General features: G+C 44.0%; 2 protein-coding genes across 2 annotated transcripts in view; one reads left to right on the forward strand and one right to left on the reverse strand.

Moving 5' to 3' along the window:
- Window positions 1-18,176, reverse strand: part of abcg4a (ATP-binding cassette, sub-family G (WHITE), member 4a) — a 28,392-nt gene extending 10,216 nt beyond the window's left edge. The window contains exons 1-4 of the mRNA XM_062536282.1: window positions 18,062-18,176; window positions 17,672-17,954; window positions 10,441-10,690; window positions 1,789-1,906 (exon numbers count right to left, since the gene is read on the reverse strand). Of these exons, the coding sequence (XP_062392266.1) occupies window positions 1,789-1,906; window positions 10,441-10,681 (359 nt within the window). The 5' untranslated portion in view covers window positions 10,682-10,690; window positions 17,672-17,954; window positions 18,062-18,176. The remainder of the gene's footprint in view (window positions 1-1,788; window positions 1,907-10,440; window positions 10,691-17,671; window positions 17,955-18,061) is intronic.
- A 2,105-nt stretch (window positions 18,177-20,281) lies between these two features.
- On the forward strand, window positions 20,282-21,863 carry tcnba (transcobalamin beta a). Its single transcript, XM_062535563.1, has 4 exons — window positions 20,282-20,428; window positions 20,792-20,936; window positions 21,147-21,280; window positions 21,649-21,863. Exons 1-4 carry the CDS (start codon window positions 20,356-20,358, stop codon window positions 21,708-21,710), a joined length of 414 nt encoding a protein of 137 aa, XP_062391547.1. The 5' UTR covers window positions 20,282-20,355; the 3' UTR covers window positions 21,711-21,863.
- Window positions 21,864-24,420: the final 2,557 nt, after the last annotated feature.

Here is a 24,420-nt window from a genome sequence, read left to right on the forward strand (position 1 = left end):
ACAATCACTTATGAATGCAGAAAAGGTCCCCGGTAATAAAAGCTGTTCATTGCAACTATAGATTGTTATGGTCTACAACTCATAATGGCCCGGTTTCCCATATTCGTTTAGAAGCTTTTAAGTGCTAAGAACGTTCTAAGAACGCTCCTAAGAAGTTCTTAGCACTTAAGAGCTTCTTAATAAATCTGGGAAACCCGGCCCAATAACCGTTCTATGATAATAAAGCAATATACAAATCAATCAATTTGCTGTATGGAACCATTGATCTACTCCCAAGACGCTCAAACAGGAAGGACCACACACAGCTGTGTCACGCATGGCATGGAGAGACAACTGCAACATGGAGTCTGTGGGAACACTCAACAAAGGCAAAGAAAGGCAGTATGATTACACGCACCTAATGATTCCCTCTGAGTTAATCGCTCTGTCATTGGCTATGAGGGGCTCTGGTGGGATCTTCACTCCAGTACTTTACCATAATTATTTGGTTTTGGAAATAGTAAGGGTTGCAGTGCCATACAATTACAACCATGTCTGTATGCTTTACTCTGACTGATGCTTTTGACACATGAACTCATTTAACCCATTTACTGCCACAACCATCTCTCCTGTCCCGCCGTTGCCAACAGAGGGTGCGTGAGTTTGAGAGCGCATTTTGCAGACAATGCGGGCACACGAGGCAAGAGCCAAGTCACACGCACTAAGTGGGCAGAGTCAGGTCGAAGTGAATCAATTAAGGATCGATAGATCAGAATGTATCTCTGTTGCATGTGATTTAGTTTATTCAATTTCACTTCACTGGAGAGGTCTCGCCCATCGCAGAGTCCCCGCCCTGATGTGCTGTAGTTTTCAGCCACCTACATCGCCACCGAGCTCATCAGGCCCAGTGATTGTGATTGTGCTTTTCATGTCCCGCAGTATGAATCTAAGATCCTTAACAGCTGAAAAAGAGTGTTCTGTGAGATAAATGGATTTATTTTTGTAAAGTTACTATGTCTTAATGAAAGTTCTACGATTGGCCCTGGTTTGCAGTATGTAGAAACACGTTGTAAAGTAAGAGAGTACAAGACAAGAGACATGGAGGAGGTGACATGGAGAGGTATTTGCTGCTGGGTAACTAGGGAGCTTTGCCTGGTCTTGTCTTAGGGCTGTGTGGGACAAAACATGTCATAAAACAAACAAGAGATAGGCAAGACATGAGAGAGACAGACAGAGAGAGGGGGAGGGAGATGCGAAAGAGAAAGAGAGAGAGAGAGAAATGAGAGAGAGACAGAGAGAGGAAATTACAGAGCATGCAATAGACAGATGGATGGCAGTGGAAGAACACAGCTGCAAATTTGTCTAACAATGGCCTCCAGGTGCCGTTCCAACCTCTGCCTGACTACAGAGAAACAATGCAGAGCCCCTCAGGATATTGCTACTTTCATCTCTCGTTTTTTTTTTTGTCTTTTTCATGTCTCCATTCATTTTTCTCTCGTTTTCCCTCAATTTGTTTTACACCGGCCACTCTCTCTTTCTCTATCTCTCTCTCTCTCTCTCTCTCTCTCACACACAGACACACACACACACACACACACACACACACACACACACACACACACACAAAAACACACAAACACACACACACACACACACACACACACACACACACACACACACACACACACACACACACACACACACACACACACACACACACACACACACACACAATCCATCATGTCACTGCACAACAGCAGGAGTGTAAAATGGCACACATTTACAGTAGGAAGTAGGAAGGCCGCTCACCTGTAGCCGGCGAGGATGTTCATCAGGGTGGACTTGCCCGCTCCTGACGGGCCCATGATGCCGATGAGCTCTCGGCTGCAGAACTTCCCCGACAGACACTTCAGCAGGGCCTTGTATCCTGGGCACAGCATGAACAACATGATGCACATTCAAACCTGAATGGCTATCACTCATACAGTATAACACATAGAAAACAAGCAAGCAGCGCTACACCACTAGCTCAAGGTTGCAAGCTGGCAGTTTGGTATGCAAGCATTTTAAATCAAGCGTTTCAGTCCTAAAACAATATTATGTTGTGCTCAATGAACACTATAGAATGTCAAGTTGAAATTGAATTTCACAACAAAACATAACAGCAATGAATATCTATAATTCCATATAATGACAATGTATATGGGTATGTGCTGCCATATTACGAGCCATGGAAAGTGCCAAATAGAATCACTGCTATATTTTGTCATGGCTATAATTTCTCATTACCATGTTTTTTTCCTCTAGATCAGGGGTCATCAACAGGTAGCTCGCAAGCTACAGTAGCTCCCCACCTGTTTCTAAGTATAGCTCTCCAAAAGCTTTGAGGAAGATGTTCATAAATCTGATAACTCAGTCACTTGGGAAACATGTTAAAATTCCTATGAAGTCAGATTCACAGTCTACAAAGAGAGTCGAAAAGGAACCTTTAAAAAGTATACACGTTTTGGGTGGAGATCAGCTATGTGAATACATGGCGTGTCTATACTACCATAAAAGCTCTCGGCCATGTCTTGTCCATTTGATCAAAGTAGCTCTCATCTCGGAGGAAAAAAGGCTCTTGGCCATGTCCATTTTGTCAAAGTAGCTCCCGGAGAGAAAAAGGTTGGAGACCCCTGCTCTTGATGGTTGGGGGGATTTAATAAGAATCCCTGCTTTCATGTATGCACATACAAAGGCAGCACTATGTGGCAAGTCTTCACAGACATCTCTTCAGTATGCACTCGTTCAGACAGAGGCCCGAGGGGATCAAATTCCAATCGTGTCTCAGAGAACAGGGGTACAACATGTGTTGTATACAGTATATAGAAATGTGATTTAAAAAAAAAAAACAAAGCAAAAAGGGAGGCAACAGAACATCTCCAATATGGTGCACCTGTCTGTGACTGTTGCCTGAACCACTCAAATCTACACAGATTGTGAGACTAGCGCGGAGGCAAACACTCAATGATGGTGACATAAGTAGACATTAGGTTAGTGTGTGATTCACCTCACTGTGTGTGTGTGCTGTGTGTGTTCACTAATTCGGTTAAATTGGGTTAAATGCAGAGAAACAAATTTCCCTCACGGGATCAAAAAAGTATATATTCTATTCATTACATATAAAAGAAAGGATCTTGACAAGTCTCAAGTCTTGTGGAAAACAGCAGTGCCAACGGATGAGCGGGGGTGAGGGGGTCTGAGGGGAGCCCGCCCGGTAGCCACGGAGTTCCAGAGGAGCCGAGGAGGAGACGTGAGGAGACGTGAGGAGACAAGACAGGCGGAGCGCTAGGTGAGGGAAAGGATCAATACAGAGACAGGAATGTAAAATCTCCTGAGAACTGTGTGGGGGAAGCTGACAGGAATTAAACAACTATAGCCACTGTCATCTGCATCTGCATCTGCATCTGCAGCAGAGAAAAACGGGCTCTTCTCTGTTGGATGAGAAACAACCTTCAGTGTGTTATACCTAAAAATGACATCCTTTTAACGCCTCCTCGTGACTATATCTGGTGAGAATGTTGTGCATCGTCCAGCTGGATTATTCTACATTCACAGTTCTCAAGAGTCTCTCTAGCCTATTTTAAAAGATTAATTCCTGAGGCTTTAAAAATAACCCCCACATTTGCATTGCAATTTATATGCAGGCCTATTTCTATACGCTGGCGAGACAGGACTCCTTCTCTTTCACTCTGATACAGTATATTGACTTTTTTATGGGGGATCCTCTCCTTCTTGTATTGAAGCCCTCTGGAGCCAAGGAGAGAGAGAGAGAGAGAGAGAGAGAGAGAGAGAGAGAGAGAGAAAGAAAGAGAGAGAGAGATGGACGGTGGGTGGGTGGGAGGCGGGTATCTCGGGTTCCTTAATTAGACACTCTTCTGTCGGCATGCCAGCACCTCCTCATGATGGCCATTAGCTCTCGGTTCTAGAAGCTCTCATCTCCCTTCCTCCTCTCCTCCTCCTCTCCTCCTCCTCCTCCTCCTCCTCCTCCTCCTCCGCTGTCTCTTGAGCGCCCCTCACCGCCCGGCGATGCCTCCACCCAGCCCTGAGAGAGACAGGGGCGCGGCCTCCCTCATAAGAGCCCATGCGCTGCATTACATACTGATGAATCACCCCCCCGGGAGGCGCGCGGCGCATACTGATGACACGGGTCCGGTCCCCGCACCGCCACCAGCACTCTCGCATTTGGAATGCGTCCCCATCAGATAAGCCCCCGAGTCACATCAGTGGCTCGGCGAGCGTCTCGTGCTGATGATGCAAGCCTGCCGTGGTCTGTGTCACAGTCACACATGACGAGCGGCTCTTATGTCGCCGGGCTCCTAAAAATACACCGCCCAAAGTGATCCTTCAAGGCGAGGGGCTGATGTGGAGTGTCTGTCAGCGGGTGGGTGATCTGCTCCGCTGCAGAAGACCCTGTCATGACTGGAGGCCAGTGCGTGGTGGATATCTAGAACTTTCTGTCACCAATGAGACAAAAGAGGATACAGATAAGAAAGAGAATAGAAGTCTACAGAGGGGCTAGTCTGCTGTTGCAGGATCTTCCGTACAGCTATAGCCTGAAGCTCCGGTCAGCCTGTGGTCAAGAGCTCTAGCACGGACCTCAACACAGTGGCCACCCACTGGAGACATTGATGGTGATACACAGAAACCCAATCACTTGTAATCACCCTTAACTTGTATCTGCATTATCGCTTGAGAAAGCTCAGTGGAATATCACTGGCTATTTTTTTTTTTTGCTGAATAGTGTGGTGTAAGCATATTGTGTGTCAGGTCTGTGCAGCTGCAAGCGAAGCCCATTTTTACGATTCACAAAACCACAATAAGTGCTCCTCACGGGCGGACTGTGAGATGCATTAAACTGGTTTCTAGCAGAGGCACATCAGTCTGATGAGAAAGCAGACCTTAGAGGACGGGTGGAAACAAGAGCGAAATGAGATGGGCCATTTTTCAGTGCAGCACTGCAATGACATATCTGTCAGAAAGCATTAATGTAACTCTTAATGGAGCCCCATTCAAATAGAGTACAGCAGGTCAGTCAAGAGAAGATTTGATTTGGCTTGGTATCAAGAAATACATTCTTTGTACTCAATGGCAAGGTGACCAGCAGGGAAGATATCACATGAAATGCCTTACACATCACTCCCATGAGGATCTGATTTTGTGAAATATCAGTTACTAAAAGCCATTCGTTATTGCAAATAACATACTCAATGCTCCAATTTAAAAGGCAGCCGAGCTTAGGTGCTAGTATCCCAGAAGGCCCATAATAAATTAAAATGGCAGAGAGGACAGGAGAGGGGTGAGCTGGGAAGAGGGAGAGACTTCCCGGTAGCCTCATGACAAAAAGCACTGCGTAGCTCTCTCTCTCTCTCTCTCTCTCTCTCTCTCTCCTCTTTCTCTCTCTCTCTCTCTCTCTCTCTTTCTCTCTCTCTCTCTCACGTAATGGTTCTTCCTTCACCCTGAGTCAGAGGCTCGGACGAGAGTGAGCCATTAAAGCTGCCCCGGAGATTTATACCTCGGCACGTGACGCTCGGCCGCGGAGCCACACCGTTCCTGCTGACACCGTGTCCCCCATTCAGGAGTCACGGGGTCAGGGAGACGGAGGGGGATGTGTGACGTGGACGAGCTAGGTGGAGGAAGAGGTGGAGGTGGAGGTGGGGGTGGGGGGATGGGGGTAGCGGTGTTGGAAGATACTCCAGCTTCAGAGCTTCCCTGGGCTATCGACCTTTATCCTCCTCTCAATCTTTCATTCCATGCACGTCACACCCCTGTCCACTGATCAGAATCAAACCCCATTTGGAACAGGATGTATCGCTACTACTGATATAGGGAGGCTAACCTCCAGTGGCAAGGTTTGCGTTGTACCTTGAATTGAGCATTGGGAGTAACTTTAGATAAAAGCATTCTGTCAAATGAATGAATACAAATAGATGCAAGAGACAGATGTGTACGTATAGCTATCCGAATGACAACAGCTATGTATGTATCTGTCTACACATCAGAACAACCCAAAACATACCTTCAGATTGGCATAAAGACAACAACATGCTGTAACAGATGCAAAATTGAGGGCAAAAATGTACCACACCTTCCCCCCACCCCTCCCCCTATACCCCCTATGCCCCCAGCTTTTCCCATATCTTCTTCTTTGTGGTCTGAAGCTGCACACGTGGCAGTTAAAGATCTCCATCATGGACCTCCCCACCTTTGCAGCATTCGCCTCGGAGTGTTTCGTCACCGCTAAACGACACGCCTGGGGCGGGATGAGCCTCCCTGCGCATTCCTCATCTCTCACCACAGCGCTGGTCAATGCTCTCTCTCTCTCTCTCTCTCTCTCTCTCTGTCTCTCTTACTCTCATACTCTCTCTCTCTCTTTCCTCTAATCGCCTTTGGTGAGACCCACTTGTCCTCAGACTGAGGAGACAAGACCAGGCAGAGCCCCGGCGCTTCACCTGTGCTACATTCCCAAGTCCGTGACATCCACCCTCTCTCCTAGTTCCTGCCGGTGACAGATACATGGCGTGCAGACCCGCCAGCTACGGAGGAGACAGTCGCCTGCCTCTGGTTTTGCCTTTGTCAGAATGTCAAGTACCTGTTCGCAGAGAGAAAGAGAAGGAGAGAGAGAGAGAGAGAGAGAGAGACCCTGTCTGCTTGTTTCTGGGGGCTGTCTACCTACTCATCTGGAGTGAATGTCAGTGAACTGTGGAGGGGCGAAGAAAAATCTATATAAAGCTCTCTCCCACTCGCCAGGTGGTACGACAACAACACATTGCTCATCCGCGAGACCAAAACAAACAAGCAAACCAAACAAACAACGGCAACAAAACAAACAGAGCACAGAGCGCAAAGCGCAGTGTCATGAAAGGCACTCAGTTCGCTTATTAATTGGGCGGGGGGGGGGGGGGGCACGAGACGGGACTTAATATTTCATGAGCGGCTCGGCCCAGAGAATGGCCCGGTCGCTCCATCCGGCTCCGCAGCCTTCCGCCACAGAGACCCCGGCAGCAGACAGTAGAGCCGTTGGGCCCGGGCCCGCCTGCCTGCTGAATTATTTACTATGTCGAAAGTCTGCTGAGCACAGCAGACCCAGGGCCAAGCCCAGCAAGAGCACAGGCACCACTGTGCAAGTGTGTGTGTGTGCCCTATGAGTGGGTGGGGGGTGGGTCAGGCCAGGGAGAGGAGACACAGCATGAGAGAGAGAGGGCGAGAGAGGGTTTCTGGATGTGAGAAATACGGCCGAGATCATTGCAGCTATTGATTCCAACCGAGCGACAGGGCTAACATTTCCTTTGCAGCGTGTCACAAAGACACAATTTCCAAACGCCCACTCCTCTCCTCCGACACCGAGCGCCAGTTCTCGCTAGCGCAGTGCAGGTTCATGCGAGAAAATATCAAAGGATGATTCATTATCTTCTGAGTGTGTGCCTACTGTGTGTGAATATGTGTAGAGAGGGATAGTGTGTGTGGTGTGTGTGTTTGTGTGTTTGTGTGTGTGTGTGTGTGTGTGTGTGTGTGTGTGTGTGTGTGTGTGTGTGTGTGTGTGTGTGTGTGTGTGTGTATGTGTGTGTGTGTGTGTGTGTATGTGTGCGTGTGTCTGTGTGCGTCTGTGTGTGTCTGTGAGTCAGAGTGATTGAGAGAGATGACGGATACAAGTGACAATGCTGAGACTCTGAACTTCCTTTGTTATTTCTCGTGAGATATATTCAATGAAATCGTGTTGTGATGAGGTGACATTGAGCCTTTCCCTTGTTTCTCTTATGTAAGATGAGAGACAGACAGAAATAAAAAGGTGTACAGCACAAGTGTGACATCCAATAACAGCTAACACCATTTTCTTGCAATAACAACCGTCGCTCTGTAGCAATAGGGGAGGTTAAGCCAACCAAAATTGTGTGCAGCCACAATTAGAGTGATGGGGGTTGAAGAAAATAATAACGAAGCAATCATTTTAAACTTGTCATAGTCCAAAACTTTAAACTCTAACTTAAGTCCTCAGGGGGCAAAACACTGTTGGTGTGCAGCATAAGTGTGATATCCAACAATATCATCTGATTGCAATATAACACAATTGGTTGCAATAGTAACAGTCAACAGAGCCTTGTTGAGAGAGAGTTTGGCCAACTAGGGAATAAAACGGTCTGAGCTATTCCGTTATGCAATTGGTCACGTTGTTCGTGGACTCCATGCTAGCTGCCAACATTCATCCCCATCCCCAAATCCCCATTGAAATAGTGTAGTTAATAGATAAAAAAAATATAATAAATTATTACAAAAATAACTAGGGCTGGGACTCGATTAAAAAAATTAATCTAATTAATTAGAGGCTTTGTAATTAATTAATCGAAATTAATCGCATTTTAATTGTATATAAATATATGACCTGAGAACAGTGAGAAGTATTTTTTTTCACATGGATTTTTAGTATAGCCTACTATTGGATAATGACTGAATACATAGGCCTAAGCTTAAGCAACAAAAATATTGTTTATTAATAAGTCCAACAGACCAGTGCAATTTTTGCCATAAAGTGTAGCAATACCATATTTAGTAATAGTACATTTTCAGAAATTCATGTAGCCTATAGATAGGTAGACCTTCTGTAAACTATAATACTGTGATATCCTGTTAATTGTGTCACCTGTTACCTTGAGTTGAGTTCATGAAATTGTTGTGTTCCTTTAAGGGGAACTGGGGGGCGGAGTTTACGTGTGTGCTTGTATGCGGTTCTGAGTGTGAAGTTTCTTTTAGGTCTATGAAAGTTGGACACGGAATTAGGTGCGGTGGATTACTGTTATAAGCGTGAGTTGTGGCTGTAACAGCAACTCGGTTGCTATTTGTTTAATAAAGAAAGCGAGGTTTCCCTCAAGTGTCTGGAGTATCACAATACTTTGTCCACGCTAGCAGCTAGCTGCTTTATGTTTTGCACTGAGGTGATACCTGCAGTGATACGTCCTTGTTGCATAGGTTGCACACAACCATGCTCTTATCTACGCTTCCATCCATTCGTTTTTTGTAACAACATTTCCCATCCACGGGGCCAACCAACGCGGTCACATCAGCTTCTTTGTTCATGTTCACTGTGCCACTGTGGTTTGTTTTGGTCTGAACCGAACTCATGCGCGTTAATTGGTGCTCCAGTATAATCGGTCCGTCTGAAACTCATCCAGTGAGAAACGTTCCGCGGTGCAAAAATAAATAGGCATACGATTAAAATGCGTCAATTTTTTTAATGCATTAATGTTTGTGTAATTAATTAATCGTAATTAACGCGCTAAAGTCCCGGCCCTAAAAATAACATAATAAATTGCCCAACTATTACGAGTTTGGAGGCAGTGCAAGACCAGAAAGCCGGAAACAATTGCACAGGCTCCCCCGTGACCTAAAAAGGACAAAAATATGGGAGCAGAAGGTCAACAGAACAAACTGGAGGGCAAATAATTAGGCCTCCTCGATAGTGTGTGGGGGCAAATAATTAGGCCTACTCGATAGTGTGTGGGGGCAAATAATTAGGCCTCCTCGATAGTGTGTGGGGGCAAATAATTAGGCCTACTCGATAGTGTGTGAGGTAAATGTCAATTTCTCTCTGTGACTTATGCCAATAAATTACACTGGAAAAATATAGTAATGCCATCATTAATGTATACAATGCAGACTAGCAATTAGATAATCAGAATCACATAACGTCTTAGCTATGTTATGGGAAGGGTTTATTGATAATTACAATAGCTTAGTAATAATGCAATAACAGTTACAGTTACAATTTTTGTCATTGAGTAAGTTTAACCTATCCTCACCCTATCCTATGGATGAACTACGAAAGTTTATGTCAGGACTCTGGGGACTGAAGAGGAGAAGAAAGGTAAACACTGCTCCAAGACTAATTAGGCAACGCGGTAACTCACTACAATGGGCATTTTACAGGCACACTTAAGCTATAAAAGGTAAATACAGACTGGAATATTTCTCTAAGGACCTTTTACGTGTTGACAAATGATAACATTTATATGCCTGTTAATGGTGTAAATAAGCGGTTTAGCATACATAACATAGCCCAGTGTTTCTTAACTGGTGGGTCGGGACCCAAAAATGTTTATGTAACCGGTTATGTTAAACATCATTTTAGTGGTAAACGCAAATGTAATGTTCCAGACAAGTAGGTCTACAGTACAGTAGCACTTTGTGTGTTACCATATAGCTCAGTCACCATATCCGTTGGCTTGAACACTAAATAAATATATGGGTCGTGGCTTTATGAACATAGGAAATTGTGGGTCCCAAAGCCAGACCAGTTAAGCCTATTCGCCCCATAGGGTCACACTGTAGAATAATCTGTTGGTCTCCAACATGGCGCCCATGATTTGAGTTGACCAAACTCTCTCTCTCTATATATACGGCTCTGACCGTTACCAATGTCCAGCATACCTCTCCTCCTCCAGCAGGGCCCCTCGCGGATGATGTAGGAGAGCTCCTTGAACTCCAGGTCCACGGCGGAGCGTCGGGGCAGGTGGGAGAAGCGCTGGGCCTCGGTGATGTGGTTCTCCACCTTCTTCAGGTGCGTGAGCAGCGCGGCGTCCGTGGGCGCCGCTGGCGGCAGCGCTCCGGCCGGCTTATTGGTCTCCACCATGGGGATGGAGACGGAGCCATCCCCGGGCCTCTCAGCCATGCCGGCAGTCTGGAGAGAGAGAGAGAGAGAGAGGGAGGGAGGGAGAGAGAGAGAGGGAGGGAGAGAGAGAGAGAGAGAGAGAGGGAGGGAGGGAGGGGGAGAGAAAGTGAAAGACAGAGGGAGGAAGAGAGAGACAGAGAGAGAGGGGGAGATAGAGAGAGAGGAAGAGAGAGAGAGGGAGGGAAAGAGAGTGAGAGAGGGGGAGAGAAAGTGAAAGACGGAAGGAGATAGAGAGAGATGGAGAGACATTTTGAGGAAGAGAGAGAGGGGGAGATAGAGAGAGAGAGAGACATTTTAACATTCAGCCCAGCACTCCATCAGGCTCACTGTGCAACATTTTAAAACAGAATAAACAGCACGCCCAAACATGACAGAAAATGTACTGTATCACACTTGAGTTTTTTTTTTTTTTTTTTTTTAATCGAGCTCTGAGTCTTGGGTTTGTTTAGCACTATTTTTAGATAGTAAAGCCTTTCAACCACATAATTATTTTTATACATTTCAGTCAGGAAATCAACACTTGTATTTTCCTGTGACCACAGCGCATGGGTGAGAGAGGGGAGACAATGGTGCCTGTGAATGGAGGCTCGTGTGGGAGATCTGCCAAGAAGATTCAAGGATGAATTGAATCAAAGCCCGACACTGCGTGTGCTGCTCAATTGAGCCTTTCTGAGGAGACAGGTGGGAGGCTGGACTATGAGGGGAACCTTAACACACTGTTCTAGGATACGGACATTCTGCACTGGAGATCAACAGTGAGGCTTTTGTTATACGATATACACGATAAACACATTTTGTAGTTTGTCCAGTTAGACCCAGTTCAGTGCAATGTCATCACATCTTCTTTACCTGCTGCTGATTGGCTAATGCATTGTGTTAATGCAATCTCATTGTTTGTCTTCAGAAGGTCTTGCCCCTTTACATTCTCGTCATCATGACAACCCAACGTCTTTTGGAAATAGGCTACCACACGATTGCACATGATACATGTGAAGAATCTACAGTATCTAGTACTTGCACAACTAAAAGGTAAAGACTGATGAAGACTAATTGTTATGCCTTGTCTTTGATTTCAACTGTTCTTCCAAACCTAGGAAAGCCTCAGGAAATATGGTTATGCTCTATTTTAGCAAAACCATTACAGAAGCATTGTTTGGTGCCCTAGAAATACCATGCAGTGGTAACTGATATATTGTCTACTCTGGTAGAGAGAGTTTTGTAGCATATCTATTGGCTTCTCCATATCCTCCTGGTGTTGCCATTTCTTTATATGCCTCTATCTAAACAACCTGTCTTGCTGGCTTTGAAAGGGAAGATGAATAATTAAGCATTCTGCAGGACTGTTATCTTGCTAAGGGCTACAATAGATAAGGTCTAAAGGACCTCAAGATTAGCAAAGAGCAAAGAGGCTTAACTATTGTTAAGGATACTCTCCTGTTATCTCTTAAAACATAAATAAATAAATACATGCACCATTATTTACACAAAATCCTGTTGGTCTCTTGTAAATGCTTAAACTGCCGTTAGAAGGAGATTCCATGGCTATTTGTACCTAAATACAATTAGAAATAACTGTCTCAGTCCATTGAATTACCTGGTATTTGAATGACACAATGCAGCATAGAGAGCAATCCAGGTAAACATTCCATCAGAAATGAACATTCCATAGTCGAGTGTGAGAGAACGTACCATGAGAACATGCAAATACAAATTCCACTCTGCCAAGAAGAATCCTTCGCTTGACGCCTGAGATTAGGAGAGTCCTTGAGTCTGGAGTGCAATCTATTTTGAGAATGAGCACAATTTAGATGCCTAACACATATGGATTGTCTGCTCTATCTTTTCCTGGATTTCAATGTTCCACTGCCGCTGGAGGTGAACAGGGGGCAATCATTCTAGGCACCTTCAGAAGAAGACGGTCCACTCCATACAAATGCCACAGGGATATGAATCACCTGTGAGGTGGGGCCCTCATTAGACCCCCACTGATACTCTCTCATGGGGCCCAACATGGCTGCCCACTCCCCCTAGTCAAACTGGGGGGCTTTGTGTTGCCCTGAGTTATGGTGTCAGAGAGGGCAAGACAGAACTTGCCCTCAATTCAGACACACACACACACACACACACACACACACACACACACATACACACACACACACACACACACACACACACACACAGACTATAGGCTACAGCAGACACCCAGTGCATCTGGGGTGATCTCAATGAGCATCACAGGACACAAAGTACGTCAGCGGAGAGGGAGAATCGGTGGGCAGATAGATGCAGGGGATGAGTCATTGTCTTATATCACCGAAAATGTTGCTGCTACAATACAACAACCCCCCATCTCTCGCCCGCCTAACCCGACTAGGAATAAAACAGGAGTAAAATACAGGGCTGGATTCTGATACGGAATATTAAGGGATGGAAACGGTCTCCGTGGCGGCCCTGGGTCTTTGGCCAATGGCCACCGAGGGCAGGTATGCGTGAGGCACGGCGTGATCTGATTGTAGAGGCCAGACATGCAGAGTGAATATCAACTTACGGCCCAGAGGCGGCCTGTTGAGGATACTGCTGATTCACAGGAACATTCCAGATAAGAGGAAATTACAGAATGGCTCATGTACACACATGCGCACGCGTATATGTATAAACACACATACACACACACACACACACACACACACACACAGACACACACAGACACACTCACACTCACACACACACACACACACACACACACACACACACACACACACACACACACACACACACACACACACACCACGCACACACACACACACACACACACACACACACGCACACACACACACACACACACCACGCACACACACAAATCCTCTGTGGACAGTGCCCAGCACATAAGAAGCTCAGCTTCTGCCCGAAGCAAAGGCATTTAAAGGCCGCCGCCAATGTGACCAAATCCTAACCCAAATATAACAACAAATCCCAGGCTGGGTGTTGCCAACAGAATGAAACTGCTCTACAGTCAGTACGAGTGTGTTATCAAGTCATGCAGTTATGCTTGACTGCACACATTTGACTTTTAACAACACTGCCAAAGACTATGACAGCTCCTGATACATAGCACAAAGTAAATAGATATAATGGAACTGAAATTATCTTCATGTTGAAGCTTGACAAATTTCACATTTCTCAAATTACGCTTTAGCAGTAATTGGTCCTGTTTTTGAGCTCCAAGTGCGTTGTAGGCACAGCAGTAACAAAAACACCATCAACAAGTCACAACTAAGCTATAAACATGAAAAGTAGCCCGGAGCGAGTTATTACAGTATTATGTGAAAGATGGAATCATGCACAACCATCATGCGCAATCCCGAGTACTGTCTACTCAAGTTCCGGATGCTTCCCTAAACCCTGGATTCCCATCCTGCACAACCCGAATGGGCTGCATGTCAACAGAGCCGACTCCATTTTAACAGCAGAGTGTGTCTCTTTTTTTCAGCCTGCACTTCAAGTCCATTAGGAACATCCTCCCCTCCAATCTACGCACCTTGTGATGTCTAATAGAATGGCAACATGATCCGTGATCTTTTGCTCAGGAAACCAGGAGGCCAAACAACACAGTGATGTTGACTCCTACTCCTGGGCAGTGCAGGGTCGCAGGAGAGCTGACAACATGCAGCCACTCTCTCTCTCTCTCTCTCTCTCTCTCTCTCTCTCTCTCTCTCGCTCTCTCACCATAACGGTCACTATCATGCTGTAAAAGCATGAGGGGGGACAATTTGCCATTGGAGTTCTCCACTCTACACAGGGAGGCACCTCGTTAAGTCACCTACGAGAGCGAAGTAAAGACACTATATCTATGGGGCAGTTTGTGAGTGCCGCGTGGTCAAGGGAACGGGAAGGGAAAGACGAGTCTGGCCCCTATTGATTGACCTCCCATTAGTGGATTTCCATTACGGCTCTGCCCGGGGGCTCCAGAATGCAGCGTTTGAAATGCTGTGAAATCTTTTGTGGTAGGCCCCCTTCACTAGCACTGGAGCACTGGAGCGGCCCCCACCACCACCACCTCCACCACCACCACCCTCCTCCTCCACGTCTCGTTTCCAGCACACTGGCGACAAACAAAACCATTTTTTGCTGACAGACGATGTCTTCTATGGCCGCGCAGTAGCATGTGATAGTAGTACACACTGGGCAAAATAATACACTAAATCCTCTTCGACTATGAGATCACACCTGTGGTAACGTGGCTTAATAACAGAGAGGTGAGCGACTTGACCTCTCTAGCTTCTGATGTCATCCACTTCATGAAATGAGAGGCTTATGAGAGCAAGCTGGGGTGAAGCCTCCCAGAACTGAAAGCAATTTAGTTCCTGAACGGTTTATTAAAGACATTCGTCTAAAACCCCAAAATCTCTAAAACTCTCCAAACCAGCCTATTTAAGTAAAAGACCTCCTACCTTCTTGTACATTAGGAGACAAATGGCCAAAATCTATGAGGCTTATTCAAACCTGAAATGAAAAGAGTTCCAATTCGAGATGTTCAGATAGGGATGGCTCTCATGCCATTAAAGAAGATGAAAGCAGAGACATGCTCCTCGCAGTTACAATGGATCAGTGGCAGACATGGGCCTCAGTCCTCTTGCAAAGGATTGAAATGGAATCGGTTTCACTATGTCTACAACATCCTCACAACAGGAAACAACAGAACGTCAACATCAGGATTCTTCCATAGAAAACACTCTTTACTTTAAGCAAAAGAGTTCAGCATATAGCAACTATACAGTACATGAACACACAGATAATTGATCGATTTTCCACACCCAGGAAACACACAACTGCTTCTGACAGACTATGATGGAAAACACAGATTAGTGCAGAGGAGACACAACCCCTTGCAGCTTAGACTAGAGAGGACAGATTATCACTGAGCAATGCATAGGACCTTTCATATCAGCGCCATTTTCATTATTAGAGCTAAACTCCATATAGAATCAAAAGCATCAGTCAAAGTCCTAAAAGTCTGATGTCTGCTTTAATGAATCATCTGCGTAAAGACCGATTGGGACGCTGGGACTCAGGTCAACCTCCAGAGTGACGCTTCGGAAGGAAATGAATTAACCTTACGTTTGAATGGAGCCCTCCCTCCCCACAAAAGCCTCTAGCGCTGGACAATCTGTTTCATTTCTACAACTGATAACTGCTCACTTCTTCCTTCAAGGAGGGAAGGAGACAAAGACCCTCCCACCATGCCGTGATAAGGCATAAGCTGTTTCTGTGCACAGTGTTCCTCAATCATCAAAGTGGTGCAGGCCCTGTCCTGTTAAGAATCTTGTCAATTGACAAATAGGCCCAATAGAAAATTACTGCCAAATCTGTCAGTGCTCTCACCTTGACAGCTACACTGAACATTACTATAGAGTAAGAGAGAGAGAGAGAGAGAGAGAGAGAGAGAGAGAGAGAGAGAGGGAGGGAGAGAGCATAAGATGTTGGGAACTGAGATGTTGTCAGAGAAACATAGAGCAAAAGCAGTTTGCTTTGCACTGGTAGTCAACGAAAGTAAAATCTATAAAGAGGCCAACATAAATAGACCATGACCAGTAGGAAGGACCGTGATGTTATTGCCAACAGTGAACCACCAGTCGTCAGGCAGTAAATTATTTCAAATGTGCCTCCAATAATGATTGTTCCCTTTTTGTTGATTGCCCCCTTTTTATAAGTGCTTTAGGACAAAAACGTCAGCTAAATGACTACCTGTAAATGTAATGAAGGGATTCAGTCCAGTTCAGTTCCGTTTGGTTTAGAAGTCCAAACATGAACCATGCTTAGAGCAGCATCCTGATGGGTCCTCGGGAAAGATGAAAGATATCTGAAAACGCTGATTTATCTTTTCTTAAATCACATTCCAGGACATATGATGAAACAAGAAAACTGCAGTCTGATGCCCCTTTTCTGCAACCAGAAATCTAACATGAGATGAAATCCAGCATTATTTGACACTGAGGACCCGAAGGGATGCAGCAGTACATGGGGGAAGTAATAGAAACAGGAGACTGACAGACAGATCACTATAGGACAAACAAAAAGTGTCCCGGTTCACAGCCAAGCATTCCGAAATCCTCCTTCTATTCCTGAGGTGCCTATATGGTGCGCTGATGTTAACATATCAGAAGATGAATGGAAATGGTCGTGTACGTGTAAGTTCTGGAAAACACCGGAATGTAGGAAAAGCCTCCATAATGTTGAAGTATCCATGCAGATATGCAATACTTAAATTGATTACTACTGTGATCTCTTTTGCGCTCCCTCTCTCTCTCCCTCTTTCTCTCTCTCTCTCTCTCTCTTTATATATATTCCTCACACACAAAATGAGAGCTTGATTTTCAGATGTTTCCTACTTCATAGGCTTTATTTTCATTGACAGATTCAACTAGGCTACAGCATTTTTGCTGGTGCGAGGGAGTGTCTCAGATGTGTCTAAGGACAAATGTGTTGCATACAGGTATGGAAATGAGCTGAATAAGGATATTGCTGGCCTACAATAACACAATTTCATTTCCTGTCACAGAAGATGGAAGGATTGTTGCTTTAAAAACAAAAATAAAAAAACATGGTAGGCTATTCCAAATGCTCGATGGGTTTACACTGCTGCTTACTCACAATATTACAGTGAAAGTAAACCAATCTTATTTTCAGATTGGCCTGCTGGAAAAAAAACTATGTGAATTTGTCAATTCTCTCTTACCTCAAGTAAAATATATAAACCTCATATACTACTAGATTATGAAATGTCCATTGTAACCAGATGTGTCTGATGTATTTTCTCTGAACTGCACCCCTTGAGGTGGGCCGTTTTACTATGGGTTAAAGGTATAGGCTATATCTAAAGGTAGCCCACCGCGCGCACTCACACACACACACACACACACACACGGTCTGCATATAAATCTGTCAACAAACAGATGTGTAATGGTGTCAAGATAAAAGAAGAAATCTTACTTTTATATGATAAGAAATTCAGATGACAGTAGTTGTGGACCACTCCTGGACGCCGTTTTTCAGGGCGACGTCCGTTTCATCTTTTGGCTAAAATCACCCAATAATTCAGCAACAGGAGAAGGGCCCAGAACCGTGGCTTGCAAAATGATGTGCACAGAGTGTCAGGGTCCATTGAACGCACAATCCCGTTTAACAACGAAGGAGCTATTTTCCTCCGGGAAATCTCCTGTTCCAACGGGCATAGCGTCCATGAAGATTACAATAATTCCAGAAGAAAGAACCCCTGTCCGAAACAAGTATGACAGTTATGAATTATTTAACAAATGCAGCATCCTGACAGATTACCGAGTTCCTTTTGGAATGGTTAAAATAGGACTCTACATCACTTACATGCATGATCCAATTGTCTAGTTTCGGTCCTGTGTTCCCATGTTGACGACCAGTCTCCTCTTTTCCTGTCATGCACCGCAGTAGTTCGATAGCACGCAGTGCCGTTCCACCGGTCAGTGCATCTCTGACACGCCCGCCGGTCTGGGGTATGGGGCGTTACTGTAGGGTTTCGTTTGAAAGATGGTCCGCAAACCCGAGTTGAATGAGCACAGAAAAAGCAAAATGGGTAATCAGTGCCTTATTCTCGCATCCTACGGAACTCTGCGCCAGAACATGCGCCAGTCTGTTTGTTGATGTCAATTGTGATATGTTCGCCGCCACACCAACTTCACACTGCTATGGAGTGCGTCTGTGAGAGGTTTGGCAACATGCCAACACATCATCTCTGAGGAGGCTAGGATCTGAAGTTTAAGTTCTCTCTGATTCTCACAACAGACATGCTTGAGGGCTGGACCAGTCACAATGACCTCCCCCAGAAATTACATCACTATGCCTACCATGAACTCACAGGGTGGTCCGTGCTATACATGATACAGGGGCTTCACTGTATAGCCTGAATTTCTTGCGCAACATATTTGTGTCAAGAGGTCGTAGGATGCGCACGGCATAACGGGCTCTTTTGTATGGGAATTTGAAAACACTCAGGATAATTATCTGCTGTGTTTGTCATACCAATATCCACTGCCTTAAATCTGGATTGCACAAAGACGTTTATTTTAAAGGGCTGTCTCTTTAAAATCCGCACCTGCGCATCCGGTGCTGCTGATGCTGCAGTGCCCGGGTTATTTTCGGTGAAATTGTCGGGGTTACTAGCGTTCATATGACGCCCTACATCATCCATGAAGCAAAATCAAAAGTCTTGATTTTACACTGCTATGTTTTATTCGCAGGTCTCTTTACATTCCATGTCAGAAAGAAAAAAGAAAACACCAATGTAGCTGGTGATGAACAATGAGACTACCACTGATGGCACACAACTAGGGCTTCTAAAAAATGTAAACAAAGAAATTGACCTGCTTATACTGCTACGGTCCACAGTGTGCAAAAACACGCTACAGTGTAGCATGGAAGAAAGGAAATGGAATAACATAGAACCGCTCACGTAGCCTATGTGCCTTGTGTCCTTTCAACTTACATATTCTAAAGCTATAGCAGTAGTAGTCCATGCAGTGCAAGTATAAAAATAGTTCCATAAGCAAGGATGCAGTCATGGTGTCGTGGGATAGATGTCACTCTCTAGAGACAAATCAGCTGGAAATATGAAGGGAGTGTATTAGTACAAGTCTCATCACAGCCTTTTAAAGTATTGTTTAAGAATATCTGCTTTTGTCAAGTTAAACTATACACAATTGATAGGAACAGAACATTGGATTCGATGGGGGAAAAGTAGCCTATATTGTTGTCCTCTGACGCTAGACTGGATGTCACGCTTGTCTGATTTATGAATAGTGCAACTCTAGCGGCGCCCAGTGGCCATTTAGACAAGAAAGCCCTGTCCTGCATGTTAGAACGGTATTGCCAGATTGACATATTTGAAGGGGTCCTATACCTTTGACTGTACAATGGTCATGTAGTTTTTAAACATTTTGTTCGTTAGTATTTCAAACACAACATGAACAACTTTTGTTCATACATAATGTTCCATAACCAAGCATCAGTTTTTGGGTCAAGTGTTCAGACTCTTCTCATTTTGTGACCCTAGTGACCCTAAACATGGTCAGGTTTGTTTAAAGGTTCGGCCTACGAGGAGTCACCTAGTTCATCTTTTCATGCTGTGTTTGTCTCCACACTTAAAGTGTTATATATTTAACACTTAGAGTGTTATCTCCAGCGAAATGAAGTATCACTGAGTAATGAGCACCCTTTCTACATGTTTCACACTTTCTATTGTGCCCAAGACAAGTCTTATTTTATGCTCAAGAGAACATTAGGTCAGAAGGCCAAAGTAGATGATCAAAGCACTAAGCCACAGCACACAACGTTTGTTTACCCTCAGTTCAGAAGAAGGCGTTATGAAATCTAGATGGGGGGGGGGGGGACGACACAAGATCAAAAGAATACATTCACCTCATTTCAGTCTCTCCAATAGTGCCATATACTTGGCAAGTTCTCTGCTGTATTTCAAAACTTTGCACAAGGATCCAGCTTGTATTGATTACGTGACAGACACTTGATTGAGTGGTAGATTATATTGTCACGGGCAGGGCAGGGTATAAAGGAGAGGCCACTCAGTGGATGTGGATGTGGATGCAGGTGGAGAGCACGGGCGAGCTGAACTCCTACATCGGTGCAGAATGGCTCTGAGACTCGACGGCGTTCTCTGCTGGGTGGCTCTGGTGCAGCTGCTCTGTGTGCAGATCCTGGCAGGTGAGTGAACGCTGCTGCTGATGCCAAACATCTCACATGTGACTCTCCTGCTTCATAAGGGCTAGCAAGCTCAAGAATGTGTGCGGTTTTGGCACACAGGCAAATGATGATCTACGTATCACATTTCTAGGCGTGATATAACTTTAAGTATCAACACAATGGTACAAATAAGGAAAAATATCAAAATTATGGTCATGGTGATGGAATTATGTGTGAATGCTGCCAGCCTAGTTACTGTGTACCAAAACACTGTTTTAATCTTTATTTAGCTCCCAGTATAACTTCTAATTGGTAACATCTGGCCTCTTCTCCCCCTCATCCTTTGTTCACTAATTGGGTTGACCTTCCACCTTTCTCATTAAGAGCCCTTGAAGGAGGCACCAATTAGGCTCTCTGTGGTCAGTGATGTCTCCAACGAGGCTCCACAGGTTTACCACAGCTCAGCTCTGCAGCGCGGTTCACTCCTGGGGGCTTTGAGAAGACTACAGGACACAAACAGTGATTTCAAGTAGGTCTCTTACAGCTACTTTAGGACACATAGGACGCAGACTGGACTATATAGGCTCCAATTGGAAATAGAATTCTAGTTCCCTTGTATACTTTTCTATCACCGGATAGGACTAGTTGCTTAGGATCACCACAGCAACACTATTGACAGTAATGATAAAACATGCTTTATTCCTTTGCCTCATTTTTGCCTCAATGTCTTTGTTTAAAGATTTACTGTGACGGAGAATCCTGACTATGGTTATTACCTGGAGAGTGTGAATGGTGTGGCTGGAAGTGAATCTGACTTCACCTACTGGCAAATACTGACCGATGTCCACGGAAGCCCGACCCTTATAGATGTTGGTGAGTAGCCTACTTTGACATCCTTTATTTAGACAACTAAAGAATATCAGAGGTAACTGTAAATAGAGTTCACAGCTAAATGTCTGTTGCATGTTAGTATCCTAGTGTTATTGTCTGTAGCGTATAGTATCTTAGATCATGTGAAAACATAGAATATATATATATATATAATATCTTTGCGAAATGGCTAAATGGATTTATAGCAGTGATCTTGGAAAACAACTAGAATGTGGAATTTACATAGCAGCACAAAATACAGTATATTTGCTGAATGATCAATATACTAAGTTGATATTGTTATCTCTAGAGATGCCATACAATTATTTTATATAATGTGATGCAATTTAATGTATTTATTATTTCTGCAGGGCTTGGTTGCTACACTCCAAAACCTTATGAACATATCACTCTGAAGTTAACAACTTGGTAAACAAGACGTATGAGATGACTCAAGAGGTTATAATCTATTAAAATAAACTCTGAATAAAAGTGATTGGAAAACAAATGGATCATTACAGAATAAAAAGCCAATTGTGCATTGAATCATTGAATGTTGTGTCATGACTCATGCTGCATCAAATGAAATAGGCCTTGTTGTTGATTAACCACTGTGAGAAAACCACTACCTTTAGCACAAAGAATTGAACACATTTCCTGCATGTCTGAAATTGCTTCCTCTCCATCGTTGTGAAACAAAGAGACTTTGTGATAGCGTTGTTATTTCTAACCTTCCTCATTCTCTCCTTCATGGGGAAAAGGTTTAGCTGAATAAATATTTCTGGGTAGCAGCCATCTATCTCTGCAGGGTTCGTTGAATTTGTTTAGTTTGTTGAGTACTTGAGCACATCGTGTTTCAGTTGTGTGTATCTTATACATTATTACATTATTCATCATATTTAGCAGTTATTATGACCGCTACTAAAGGTTTAGTCAGTTTTTTTCCACCAAGGATTCCCGGGACACTGAAAGACCGGGGTGTACGAAACTTGGTGGCACGTAGCCCCACAAGGATAGCATGGGACCATTGTTTTTCGTTTTGATGGGGCGGACACAGTTTTCTGTGAATATCTTGAGAACCTTAGGGCCTAGGAGGACCACCTATTTTTTGTATGTTGGTCCTAAGGGGCCGTGTCAACCCATCCCATAACCACTCGTTTCATGAATAATGCCACTAGTTAAAAATTAAAAAGCAAAAATGAGGACTTGTAATCGCAGGTATCTCCGGCTGATTGCATAAAATTAGAATTGTAGGATGATTATGACACCCTCTGAATGCATGCCAGAGTTTCGTGGAACTCCGTTCATGGGGGGGCCATAAAATAAATTAATTTATGTGTTCATTTAGTGACTACACCAACTGGCCTGTAGATGGACGAACACTGTTTTCTGTGAATATCTCGAGAACCGTAGGGCCTAGGGGCCAAGTCAACCCATCCCATAATCACTCATTTACAGTTTTTTCCAATTGCTAACACACTAAAATGACATTCATAGCACAATTATTCAAACTGACACACAAAGAGCAACACATCCTCTCAAGTCTCCAAATGTCTAAACACATTTTCAGCTTTGCACACATTTTGCAATGCAAAATAGCACTTTTTAATGCAAAATGGCACTTTTTGCATGCACTGAACACGGTTTTCTGCATAAGACACAAAAATCTGACATAAAGTCACATGTTTGCAGTTTCAAAACAATGCCATCCATGATAACACACATGAGCTAATTGGTCAATATGTGTGCCACCTAGCCAAACACCTCAATGCTTAATTTATACCACTTCCATCAGGTAGTAAGCACTATGAAAAGACCACAGGTAAGGTAAGGTAAGGCAACTTTATTTATATAGCACATTTTGTCCAGCAGGGCAACCCAATGTGCTTTACAAAGATAAAAACAATACAGTAAAACCATTGAACAACGAGCACCTTTTTTTACAACAAAAATGGAAGACATTGCAGGGAGAGAGAAGAGGGAGAGGGAGAGTGAGAATGAGAATGAGAGGGGAAGGAAGTCCAATAAATATACTTGCTGTGCATATGTTGCACTGACTTGTTTGGTGAAAAGAAAGTTTGAACAGCATGCATCTGTATCTGCAAATATTTATGTGCACGTAAAGAATTTTATGCAATTTAAACTATTTTAGTATTATGGCAAAGCATACTAAAGATAAGAGTGTTTTTCATTATGACCAACAGTGTGTATTTGGTTAGACAAAAATCTTGTGAAAGAATGAAATGTGTGCCATGTGGTGCATAAGTTTGATTTTGGTAACGTTATATGCAGTGCTTCATTTTGCTAGGTAGATTGAGGTATTTTGCAATTTGGGGTGTGGTTTTGTGAATTGTGTGTGAATTTTCAAAATTGTGTGCGAGTTTTCTAAATTGTGTTTTAGCAATTGGAAAAAACTGTAATGTATAGCGCCACCTAAAATGAAGCGTTGTAGTCGCAGGTATCTTTGGTTGATGGGTTCAAAACTGTACAAAATTTGAAGTGTAGGATCATTATGACACCCTCTGAATGTATGAGTTTTGCGTAATTTTGTTCATGGGAAACCATACAATAATACGCACACACTCACACACATGCACGTACACACACACAGACACTCATAAACACACACATACACATACAGTACACACGCACACACGCATGCATAAGAGTGATAGAAAAGACTTTTTCTGCTTCAACAACATTACTGTATGATGTATAACCATATTTGTTCTGTGTAATATTCAGATGTATAGATAATTTTCTATCATTTGTCTATTTTTGCATTCAAAAAACAAATAGTAGTATATTACTTGCACATTACTTGTTCATTGATCTAGTACACCCTCTCTGTTTTTTTTGCAGCCGTGGCCTACTGGTTAGGGCTTCGAGCTTGTAACCGGAGGGTTGCCGGTTCGATCCCCGACCAGTCCACGGCTGAAGTGCCCTTGAGCAAGGTACCTAACTCCTCACTGCTCCCCGAGCGCCGCTGGTTGGGCAGGCAGCTCACTAGTCTGGATTAGTGTGTGATTCACCTCACTGTGTGTTCACTGTGTGTTGTGTGTGTTCACTAATTCGGCTAAATTGGGTTAAATGCAGAGACTGAATCTCCCTCAAAAAAGTATATATACTTATACTTATACCTC

The sequence above is a fragment of the Sardina pilchardus genome, chromosome 5 (assembly GCF_963854185.1).
Source record: "Sardina pilchardus chromosome 5, fSarPil1.1, whole genome shotgun sequence".
Classification (NCBI taxonomy): Eukaryota; Metazoa; Chordata; class Actinopteri; order Clupeiformes; family Clupeidae; genus Sardina; species Sardina pilchardus.